A 12,679-nucleotide genomic window follows, 5' to 3' on the forward strand; every position below is an offset into this window, starting at 1 on the left:
ACATATGCACGGGTAAGGGGGAATATGCCCCCTTTGCTCCTCTTGAATATGCCTCTGCCCTCTGATGAAAGGACAGAAACACTTTGAAACATCTGGAATTTATGTAAAGAACTACATTTTTAATGGTAGTACGTGTGATATGAGGTGTCTGAGAATTGCTTGAAGGTTGCTGCAGCTTCTCTCAGGGGCCTGCAGACCACTATTGTTAGCACAGCACACACACACACACACACACACACACACACACACACACACACACACACACACACACACACACACACACACACACCACTTGCATTGGAGCAACAGTACGTAGCACACGCTTCTTGATTAGACCGGGGTTTGAGCCCATAACCACCAAATACGGAGAATGCGGAAAGGTCAGGGAATGACCACCACATATCCCCGGAGCAATATGGCCTTAGTTACTAATGCTCCTAAAAACCAAATAACGAACAAACACCACTTGCATTATTGAAATATATGAAATATTTTCATACATTATTCCTTGCACAAAAGCACATGATCTCCCATAACAACACTTATGAAGATTAACATAAATTATGAACATTATTAAAATTTTATAAAATTTACTATATCTCCTTTAAAGTATCACAGTTGCCATTATTTTCTTAAAGGTTTTAATCTTATGAACAATTAAAAAACTGACAGCTTGCACAGCAAATGTTTGAGGCCTGTCCGAGGACTACCTCTTTCATCAAAATTTCCGAAGACATTGTTCTTCAATGTCTTCATAAATTCAAAAGCTAAAAAATGATTGATTTCAGATGAAGTGCCTGAAGTTTTTTTTTTTTTTTTTCATTTGAAAGTATTTTGAGTAAAGGGGGAAGAGAGAAAAAACAATTAGAAGTATCTAAATGAAAATAATTTGCTTAAAACACAAAAATATTATCATTAAGTAAGCTTAGATATCTGTCCTTATTAGTTTTGATATTTAATATCTTTATGAATTTTTCTAGAGTGTTTGCTTCATTACAAGATAGTGTTAGAAGTGATAAGGTTATGGTTTCAACCCAAGATCACGAAATTACAGAAAACAGCATACGTCAAGGTATGGAGAGATCTAGATCACAAAAAGGAATAAAGAGTTCCTCTTCTTACTTGCAACAAGAATTTCAGAACAGTGGAATATCTGATGTCCAGAATATTAAATCACGTAAATTCTTCTGCCTTTTCTCCATTGTGTATTCAATTTAAACACATTCAATTAAAAATTCTATTTTATTATTGAAAAATATTTAAAATGTCAGTTTTAGCATTTAGACATATTGTTAACAGAACTTTTGGCCATTTTATTTCAGCATCTGAATTGGGAAAATGCTCTTTTAATGCTTCTTTCAATGGACCAAATGCATGAAAGTTATGTGGCAACAAACCTGAACTGTGTGCAAGCTGTTTTAGTGCCTCCAAATGCATCTTTTATTAAGTCAGTTTTAGCATTTAGATATGCTGTTGACAGAATCATTCTTTGACTGTTGTTTTGATTTCAAAATCTGATTGAAACAATATCTTTTTAATGTTTCTTTTAATGGACCATAAACATGAAGGTCATGGTTAACAGATCTGAACCGTACACAGGCTGTTTGAGTGCCTCCCAATGATTCTTTTGAACAAAGTCCTGAACTGGGTTGACAATGTGTAGGCATAGATTATCATGAAGCATGAGGAATCTCTTATTTTTTCAGTTGTCTAGATCACTTGTCTCTGATGCTGAGGCACAGGTTTAAAGTTACATAGCATTCCAAATTAATGTTGGCATCGGTTCTTTAAAGTCTAACAGCAAGAGACCACTGCAGTTGAAGAAAACAGTCTGTAACTTGTTTGGCAGGAATTGGAGTTCAGAGTTTTTTAATTTTGGAGAGTTGAAGATACTTTCACTTTATATAGTGGTTTTTGAGTAGCAGCCTTCTTACACTACATTCTGAATAACCGTAACACAACGTTCATAATATTTTGTTATGAATTTGAATTTCTTGTGTTTCTTTCCACAAGAAATTTGGCTTTTTACATGATATCTCTCTCTCCACGTTTCCTTTCATTGATCACAGAATCATTTACCTTGCACATAATTAGTATAATTATCTGCAGTGTTCTGGATACTAATTATTACCATAATTAGTATCCAGAACACTGAAAAATTAACAATTTTTCAGTGTTTTGGATACTGTGAAAAATTAATTTCTTCGGGCATCTCTTTAGATTTGTTGATAATGTCACCTACTGATAGCATGATGTGGGGATGCCGTATTTCTGAGGGGTCACAGGTAAAAGTCTTAAAATTGGGGGCCATGGAAACTGTTAAGTGGGCCACGAAATGGTCAGTACATATAATAACACAACTCAATATCCTTGTTTTTATATACCTTACTTAGAAGGGATAGAACTTATTGTACTTAAACGATAACCTTATATCTGGGAATTCCAAGTACTGGTAATTAGGTACTCATGGCTCAGAGTGGGCAAAGCCCTAATGAAATGATTAACTGGATTCCTGGAAAAATGATTCCTTATTTTTCTAAATATCTCCCACTCCTCTCATGAGTTTTACTGCCACCTTTTCAGTAAATTTCAGGTATTCTTCAGTTCAGTGTTTGGAGGAAGATATTTTTCTGCACAGGTTCTATTATTGTTGAAGTTCCCTACTTTGGATGTAAGTTACAAACTCTAGTTACCATTTTTCAACAACTAAGCATTACGTTTCATAATAATTATGAACTTTCATTACAAATAAATTATTAGCTTTCAGTAGAATTTGAATACCCTCTCTCTCTACAAAAAAAAATGTTGTGAATTGATCACAGCAGTTTTGTATTTATTTTGAGTAGAATGGCTTCCAAAGTGATTCTTATGAATATTGACTTTCAAAATTTTCCACATCTTTAAAAAATTTAGAAATAGGGCATTCATAAATTTAAAAAATTCAAACTGCCAAAAATTGTTTGTTCCCATGGACCAATTTGCTTGGTTTATATTCAAAGGTATAAGTACACTTTCATATAGATATCCATATTTTGTTCTGCTTTTTATTTTAATTGTCCACTCCTGGAATTGTAAAATTCTTTAATTCAAAGATTATTATTTTTTCATAATTTTTAATTATTTTTTCATTTTTAATATGGCAGATTAAAAATCATAAATTAAACACAGTGTAATAAATGGTGAAAAATTTTAATGATTATTGGCAATAATGATAAATACTCTGCTCCACATAATTATCTCATCACCCGCCACTCTCTTGCCTTGGACACATGTTAACTTGCATTGTTAGTGCTCTGTATGTTTCCGTATTATGAATGTGAATTGACCCATTTCTACCTGTTTACATCAATATGTTGTTATAGATGTGAATTTTGTAGGCATTTTCAATAAGGCAAGGGGTGAAAATTATAATTTCTTTTTTTACATTTTTTTATTTTATTTATTTTTATTATTGTTGTGAAAATAAATTGTAAAATACTTTTTTAAGTTATTTTAAGTTTATTTAACCATGTGATAAACCCAGAAAATGATATTTTCTGGATTAATTTTTCTGGGTTTAGTTAATCGTGGGTTTTCTGGGTTTAGTTAATAGTGTGATTAACCAAAAAATATCATTTTGCATTCATGTATAAAATATATTAAATTTAAACATTATTGAGTAAGGTGATGCAATAATTCTGTTGAGCAGTTTATGTATTGTAATTTTATAATAGTAAATATAATTTTATAAATGTCCTCGTTTTTAAAACCCAAAACATCCCAGGTTTTTCCTATTTTGTACTATCTTTTAAATTTTATATCTGGTAACCCTAAGTTTACCAAATAGGACCGAATTTAAAACTAGTCAAATAATAAGTTATTTTAAATGAACTATAAACATAATGCTGTCCACAAATAATTTTTTAGAAACTGAAAATAATAAAACCGTGCACATTCATTGGTAGTTTTTTTTGTCTTGGTTAGTATACTAACTGCTAGTGTATACTGAAATAAAAATTTGTAATGTTAGTATGTTTCGGCTTTTTCACTATTGTTGTGTACTACTTTTTAAATAATTGATTCAGTTTTTAAGTATGTCTTACAATGAGAGTTTTATAATTTTACTAACGTATTTTTTTATTTGTATTATTTCGTATTTCTTCTTTTATATTTGTTTTTTATTTTAATATCAGATTACCCATGGCTACTATGACGAAGAAAAATGTTGGCAATATTCCATTGAGTATCTTGCGCATGGTTTTATTCCATCACCACAGAACAAAAGGATGCCACTGTGTTTAATATGTATGACTACACTTTCAAATGAAAGCATTCGGTCATGTAAGCTGCGGGTGCACTTGGAGACAACCTACAAGGACCCAAAGGATAAATCACTGGATTACTTCAAAAAACTCTGTGATAATTTCCAAACAAGGCCAACAGTAAAACCAATGTTTAGTGAAAGAGCATCCAAAGTTGATAAAGGTTTACTTGCATCCTATGAGATTTCCAAGCTAATTGCAAAAGCTGAAAAGCTAAATAATATTGGGGAATCATTGATTTTGCCTGAAGTGTCTGTTGTAATTTCAACTGTAATGAACCAGTGTACATGAAATTACTCAGACCATCCCTTTGAGAAACTCGTCAGTATCGAGGCATATTGATGAAATGGCAGATGATGTGGAAAAACAATTAGTTGCACAACTACAAGTTAAGAGGTTTGCCCTGCAAATTGATGAATTCACTCTACACGATAATGAAGCTCTTCCAATGACACATGTTAGGTTTTTGAATGAGACTCAGCTTAATAAGGAAATGCTTTTTGCCTGAAAGCTCAAGACAGACACCAAGGGTGAGACAATATTTGAAGAAGTTGAGTTATTTCAAGGAAAACAATATTCCACCACAAAATTTAATAGCTTGTGCAACTGGTGGTGGTGCTGCTTCGATGGTAGGTAGATACAGAGGATTCATTGCTCATTAAAAAAATGCTGTGCCTGAAGTTTTTTGTATACACTGTGTGTATGCAAAAAAACATTTAAGATAAATGCAGTTGATGTTGACAATCGTATTACAAGAATGTCTCATTGAATTGCAAAGTGATATAACAGCCCAAGTTAAGATTCAAAAACGACAAACAACATTTCTGGATAAGCAGCAAAATTGCATATAACTTTCCACAGTTTTGGGAGAAGGCAAAATTGTTTTTTATCAGATTTCCCGCTTCATATCTTGTTGAATATGGATTTAGTTGAGTTCTTCATCTGCTATCAAAAGCTCGTAAGTTTTTTGATATTGTGAAGAGAGGTGATCTTCGATTATCTCTAACAATGCTGCAACTATAATATACAAAAAACTTGCGTGTTCTCATCAGCCGTTTGGATCTCTGAACTAAGGGACAAGAATATTATTGGAATATTTTTTTGTTAGGAGCATAATTATATATTGTAAATAAACAAAATATTATATGAGTAAATATTATATTATAAATAAAGATTGTAGTTAATAAACCCCTTTTTATTATTAATATTCCTTATATTATAAACAAATATACATGTTATAAATAAAAAGCGCAGTTGATAATGTACATATTTATTATAAATATTACATTTATTATAATTAAACAATATGAGGGGTGGGGCTGAAGAGGTGAATGAAACTCAGAAGTGGACCACAAGCAAAAAAAAAAAAAAGGTTGAGAACCACTGATCTAGACCTATTTGATTTCTGCTCTTACTTCTGGCATTCACATACACAAAGAATTCTGTTACTGTTATTAGACCTTATTGCTATAAACTTCATAACTTGCATTGTATTTCTTACCCCTTGAGTTACTTTGTTCTAGGTCTTTGCAATGGGGGGGGGGAATCTTTTTTTTTTTTTTTACCATTTCTTGATAACTTTGGATATGTTGATTATGAATATGACATTAGTTTTTTTTCTTTGCATCCCTGATTTATCCATAAATTAAAGAAAAATTAAATTTAGTAAAAAAATTAACATTTGAATGTTATTTTGTTTTGTGATCAAATCAATTAATATATATGTATATGTCACTCATCATATATATCCTTTCTTCAAATGACTGCTTAACTTGCAGTCCATAATGCATATTTTACTTCAGGCTATTTTAAAAACATTAAGTGTACACGCTGAACATCTTCACATGGTTTATTGAAGTTTTGTCAAATCCTTCCCTATCTCTAGCTTAATGTGAAGTGGTTGTAAAAGATACCGTGTCTGATATTCCATCATTTTGTTTTGATGTATAAGTATAAATTGGCCTGTTGTACTGGGATCCATGGTACAATGAAATAAGATAAGTGTAAATCTAGGAAAAGTATTCATAATTAAAGATATTTACTGGATTTGCACTTATCTTATTTCATTGTTTTGATGTATTATAGACCAACTGCTCTGCTATCCCATTGACAGAAGAAGCAAGGAACCACCTTATTGTTATTGTTATTTTTGGTTTTTAGGAGCATTAGCAACTAAGGCCATATTGCTCCGGGATATGCAGTGGTCATTCTGTGACCTTTCCACATCCTCCGTATTTGGTGGTGACGGGCTCGAACCCCGGTCTAATCAAGAAGCGTGTGCTACGCACTGCTGCTCCTTCCCACCTGGCCCCAAACCACCTTATAAACTGTTAACAGGAGAGACTGCTTCTACAGGGATGGGATACTCTTAAACAGAAAGGGTGCAAGAATATTTGCTGATGCTATCGAGGCAGTGTTAGGTGGGTCGGAAAACTGCTAGCTTGGGGGGATACAAGGACTAATAGATTAACAGTAGCCACTGGCAGAGGTGAAAGTGATTCTTGCACTGCTTCTATTGGAATGAGCAGCAGCCTGGAAAACAAGGTGCAAGGTATTTCAAAGACTGCTGGAAGTCATTGCAGTACAAGTAAACACATGAGTTGTGTTAGGGTAGCTAAGAATAGGAACAGGTGCATGTATACTTGCGTGTACATCAGTGTTAGGAGTTTGGTAAATAAATTTGATGAATTTGAGGTATTGCTCAAAACATCAAAGGCAGATATTGTTGGGATATCTGTGTGACACCACGTCTCTGATATCCCAACAATATCTGCCTTTGATGTTTTGAGCAATACCTCAAATTCATCAAATTTATTTATCAAACTCCTAACATTGGTGTACACGCAAGTATACATGCACAAGGAATGCAGGACTGGAAGCGAGGAGGGGTTATGCTGTTAGTTAAGAAACACATAAAACCTAAGGAAATGCATCCAGCTGACATGGGTGGACAGTGCAATGTCGAGTCAGTTTGGTGTGACATAAGCATTGGGAGATCAAAATTGAGAGTAGGAGTATGCCATAGGCCTAATGACTCTGATGACTATAATAAGAAACTGTACAGGGAAATAGAGTAGGCCACTAAATCAGAGAGTCTTATAATGGGGGATTTTAATTTCCCAGATATTGACTGGAATTTGTGGGTTGATCACTCACACACTAGCAAGGGTTTTGTGAATTTATTGGATGATTGTTTTCTACATCAGCATGTTCAGGAGGCAGCTAGAGGGAGTAATACTCTTGATCTGATTATCAGTAATGATTCTTCATACATTAAGAATCTGTAGATAAAGGAACCACTAGGTGGCAGTGATCACAGTGTGCTGAAGTGGGATTTACTCAAAGAGGTAACTACTATCAGGGGTAAAGGGAAGGGTTTTTGCTTTCGTAAAGGTGACTACGATGGCCTGAGATAGTATTTAAATTCTATACAGTGGGACCAACTGATGATGTTACCAGCAGCAAATTCAAAATGGGAAGCATACAAAGAACTTATCTTGGAAGCTATTAGGCTTTACATACCAACTAAGAAATATTCTTCAAGGTGTAGGCCTAAATGAATATTATTAGATGAACTAATGAGATATATGGCAGAGAAGAAAACTGCATGGGATACATATAAATTAATTGGTGACATGGAAGCCTATGATAGATATAAGCTGGTCTGTTACCAAGTCACAAAGGTGATTAGGCAGGCAAAGGCAGATTATGAGAAATCCTTGGCAAAGGATTCAAAGAAAACCAACAAAGAGTTCTTTACCTATGTAAACTCTAGAAGGAAAGGGATGAATCAGATTGGTCCACTGGGTATTGACGTTTCAACAGTTGAGGATCCTGCTCAGGTGGCTAACAAACTAAACGAGTATTTTGCATCTACATTCACACATGAGGAGTTATTCAGGAAGGGGAATGTCGTAGGGGAAGTAAACATTGGCAGTGAGCTAGATAATTTTGTAATAACTGAGAGGAAAGTGGAAGAGAAATTGTTGAGGATAAACATAAAAAAGGCACCCGGGGTGGATGGGATCTATCCAGTTATATTAAAGGAGGTAGCAAAGGAAGTAAGCAAACCCTTAGCCATAATTATGAGAGCTTCTTTGGACTCAGGGGACGTATCCATAGGCTGGAGATGTGCAAATGTGACCCTAATTCACAGAGGAGGATCAAAGACTAACACAAGTAATTATAGACCTGTGAGTTTAACTTCTGTTCCAGGAAAATTAATGGAGGCACTGCTTAAAGAAGCACTGTAGGATAATCTAGACAAGACTTCAGTTATAGCTCGGACACGGCATGGTTTTGTTAAGGGAAAGTCTTGTGTGACAAGTTTGATTGGATACTATGATGTGGTCACAAAGGGACTGGATGCAAAGAATAATTTTGATATCATATATTTGAATCTTTGAAAGGCTTTTGATACTGTTGCACATGGAAGACTGCTGCACAAATTGGAGCAGTGTGACATTGGAGGGAAATTGCTGCTATGGATAAGGGGGTGGTTGAGGGGTAGAAGACAGAGAGTGGTAATCAATGGACACTGATCATCGTGCACTAATGTTATTAGTAGAGTCCCTTGGGGATTCTGTGTTGGGTCTATTGTTGTTTTCTGTATTTATAAATGATATTGATGATGGTATATCAAGCTTAATGTCCAAGTTTGCAGATGATACAAAGGTTGGCAGGATTGTTAAGGACACTACTGATGCTATGCTGCTGCAACAGGATCTTGAAAGGTTGAGCAGATGGGCTGAGAGGTGGCAAATGAAGTTTAACATTGACAAATGTAAAGTACTACATATGGGAAACAGTAACCCCAGAGCAATATATCAACTCTATGGTACTACAATGACAGTGGTAGAGAATGAAAAGGACCTGGGGGTAATTGTGCAGGCAGATATGAAGTTCTCTGAGCAGTGCAGACGGGCTGCAAGAGTAGCTCATGGTGTCTTGTCAATGATATACAGGAATATTTCTAGCAGGGATAAGGAGGTGATTATTCCCTTCTATAAGGCAATGGTCAGGCCACACCTTGAGTACTGTATACAGGTCTGGAGGTCTCATTTCAAGAAGGATGTAGAGCTGCTGGAACGAGTACAGAGAAGGGCAACAAGATTAGTGAATGGAACAAAGGGTTGCTCTTACGAAGAAAGGCTTAAGTTTTGCAAATTACAGTGTCTGGGGACTATGCACGGGCAAGGTGATCTGATAGAGGTGTATAAAGCTTTGAATGGTTTGAGCAAGCTCAATGCCGATGGGATTCTTTCTCTTGCTCAGAATAATCACCTGAGAGGGCATAAATTCAAATTGAGGAAAGACAGATGTAGGATAGATGTGCAGAAATTTCCCTTTAGCCAGCGGGTAGTTGGTTGGTGGAACAGACTTCCTTCCCTTGTTGTGGAAGTTGATAGCCTAAATAAATTTAAGGCTCAGCTGGACAGGTATTTTGAATTAGTAAATTGATAAGAGGAGTTTACCTCAAGTTTGCAGATGATACAAAGGTTGGCAGGATTGTTAAGGACACTACTGATGCTATGCTGCTGCAACAGGATAAACAAAAATACCTTTCCCAGGTTAGGAAGCTTCGCGATAAATTAAAAAATTATCTACATCCGAACGATTGGTCTGTATTGAAGACTTCCATAGATTTGCGACGGGAAGCACAAGCCTCAGAAATAAAAAACAGACACGTTAATAAGTTGCAAACATTATCGAATAGTTCAAGACACGTTCATACGAATTCTAACACATTGTCGCGAGCCTGCGACCAAGTTCACACGAGTTGGGTGACATCCCCCCCACAGACACATAACGCACTACCACAGAATATGTCGGCTAGTTCACGAACACCCCCTCACCCAGTATCCAACGAACCGACATATCAACAGGTTACAAATCTTTCCTCGTGTACACTATCGCAGGACCAGATTTCACTTTTATCCAAAGGATTAAATTATAATTTACCACCTCGAAAGCTGCCAAAAAAACAATGCGTAATTGATTTTGAATTTGGACTTCGTAGTGTTCCACAAAAAGATGTATTTATTCAACAAGTTAACCAAGTAGTGAATAACATAAAAGAAACACGACTTCCTAAATTGAATACACATGACAGTTCAGCTTTACGAGAACTTCGAGAAAATAAGGACATTATTATACAGAGGGCAGATAAAGGAGATACAGTGGTAATACTAGATAAACATGATTATATTAATAAGTTAGATTCAGTTGTATCTGATAGCTCCACTTATTGTGAAGTGGACCCGACACTGTTTACCAATTTGGTAAATCAATACAATAAAACGTTAACCACATATCGTAAAAACGACTACATTACTATGGTTCAGTTGAAGGAATTGAAGTCCAGAACATACAATATTCCTGCACTTTTTGGTCAGGTAAAATTACACAAGCCTGGATTTCCGATTCGACCTATTGTTTCCTACAGGAACTCGGCATTTTCAGCCTTAGCCACACATGTATATAACATTATAAAACCTTTTAGACAGGTTATACAATTTGGGATTAAGAATTACGATACATTATTTAATAATCTTAAAGACTGTAAACTCGGCGACAATGACAATTTATTCTCATTAGATGTTACATCATTATATACGAATGTAAACGTTGAATACACATTAGATATTATTTGGGATATGTTAAATAAAAACTCGACACCGATTAATTATACGAAGCTGCCTATAAAGGAGATTTTTCACTTAATTAAACTATTAGTTGAGGCTAACTACATCACCTTTCGAGACAAGGTGTACAAACAAATTTTTGGATTACCAATGGGTTTGAGCCTGAGTGGCTTAATGTCAGAGATCTATCTCTCAACGATTGAGCAGATACATTTGACACCTTTTCGTCCCCGTATCACATACTATGGGAGGTATTTAGACGATGTTCTAGTTATTACCGATAGTAGTACTATCCAAGATATTTTACATTCGTTTAACAATATTCATTCTAGACTCAAATTTACATTGGAAAGGGAAGATACGGATACTAAGTCATTAAACTTTCTAAATTTCACGCTTACCCGGGACTCGAACAAAATACAATTTAGCATCTATCGAAAACCCACTAACACCGGTATGCTTCTACATTATAATAGCTACCACCCGTTCACCTACAAAAGATCGATTATCTTTAATCAATTTCTAAATGCCTATAAATATTCAACGACGGATTCTGCTTTAGACTCAGAAATACAAATATTAACTAGCAGATTCTTGAACAGGGGTTATCCCATTAACACAATAAATCGAATTATGGTACAAGCTAAGGATAGGATACAAAATACTGCACCAATCAACAATAGTAATATCAAAAAATACTTTATTTCTGTCCCATATGTTGAACAGTGGCACAAACAGCTTAACAGATTCTTTAAAGATACCGAATTTAAAATTATAGCTAGGCCTATACGGAAGTTACACACTATACTGAACAATCGCTCGGTTCTTTCGGCGTTCGCAACACAAATTAATGATCTAGTATACAACATTTCTTGCGGTGATTGCGACTCGTCTTATCAGGGTTCCACGCGGTTTTCTCTTAATATCCGTGTAAATCAACACGAAGCCTCTGTTCGTGCTTCTCGTTCAGCAGCGTCAGAATTAGCCTTTCATGCCATTAACGAAAAACATACTTTTTTATTTAACGAGGCCAAAATACTTAACGTTCAACGTAATTATACGCGACTATTAATTGCAGAAACCGTTGAAATTAAATTACACGAGAATTCTGTTAATGTTCGGCGGCCATATTTGATCTCCGATGCGTGGACCTTCACGCGCATGCGCGAAGACACATAATCACTATTTAAGTTGCAGGTTTAGCCTGATTCGATAATTTTCATTCCTGTGATCACGACAGTCGGTCGAAAAGCATTGTCAGCTTCAGGAAGGAAAATCGTTTTGAATATTTTCGTTAGATTCTTTTAATTGCGTTAATTTGAATTTTAATTGTTTTGAATTGATTTTGAATTGTGTTAAATTGATTATTTAATTATTTATATTTCACTTTAATTATTTATATTTTACTTTAATGTACCGGTAAGTTGTCGATTTTTCGTTTTTTCCGTTTTAATTTCTGGAGGGTATCATACGGAAGTGTTCCACGTACTATATTGAGGTAAACTCCTCTTATCAATTTACTAATATTATTACCAACGTAGAACATATTGAGTATTACAGCTCTGATTCATACTATCTAAGGTATTTTGAATGAACGGAGGGGTGAAATGGGAGTGTTTTTTTTTTTTTTTTTTTTTTTTTTGGCTGATGCTATATAAGCTTGCTTTCTTGCATCATATGCCTCTACGAATGCTAAAAACAAACCTTAGAATCTTTAAGTTCTCACAGGCATCT

The 12,679-nt window shown here is 34.9% G+C and overlaps 1 protein-coding gene across 1 annotated transcript in view; it reads left to right on the forward strand.

The window, feature by feature from the left end:
- The window catches only part of smid (nuclear valosin-containing protein-like smid), a 402,569-nt gene that overhangs the window by 238,135 nt on the left and 151,755 nt on the right, over window positions 1-12,679 (forward strand). Inside the window, exon 11 of the mRNA XM_090375537.1 lies at window positions 981-1,177. Coding sequence (XP_090231663.1) covers window positions 981-1,177 — 197 coding nt within the window. The remainder of the gene's footprint in view (window positions 1-980; window positions 1,178-12,679) is intronic.

Source organism: Mastigoproctus giganteus, chromosome 6 (genome assembly GCF_048544385.1).
Source record: "Mastigoproctus giganteus isolate SK-2022 chromosome 6, ASM4854438v1, whole genome shotgun sequence".
NCBI lineage: Eukaryota > Metazoa > Arthropoda > Arachnida > Uropygi > Thelyphonidae > Mastigoproctus > Mastigoproctus giganteus.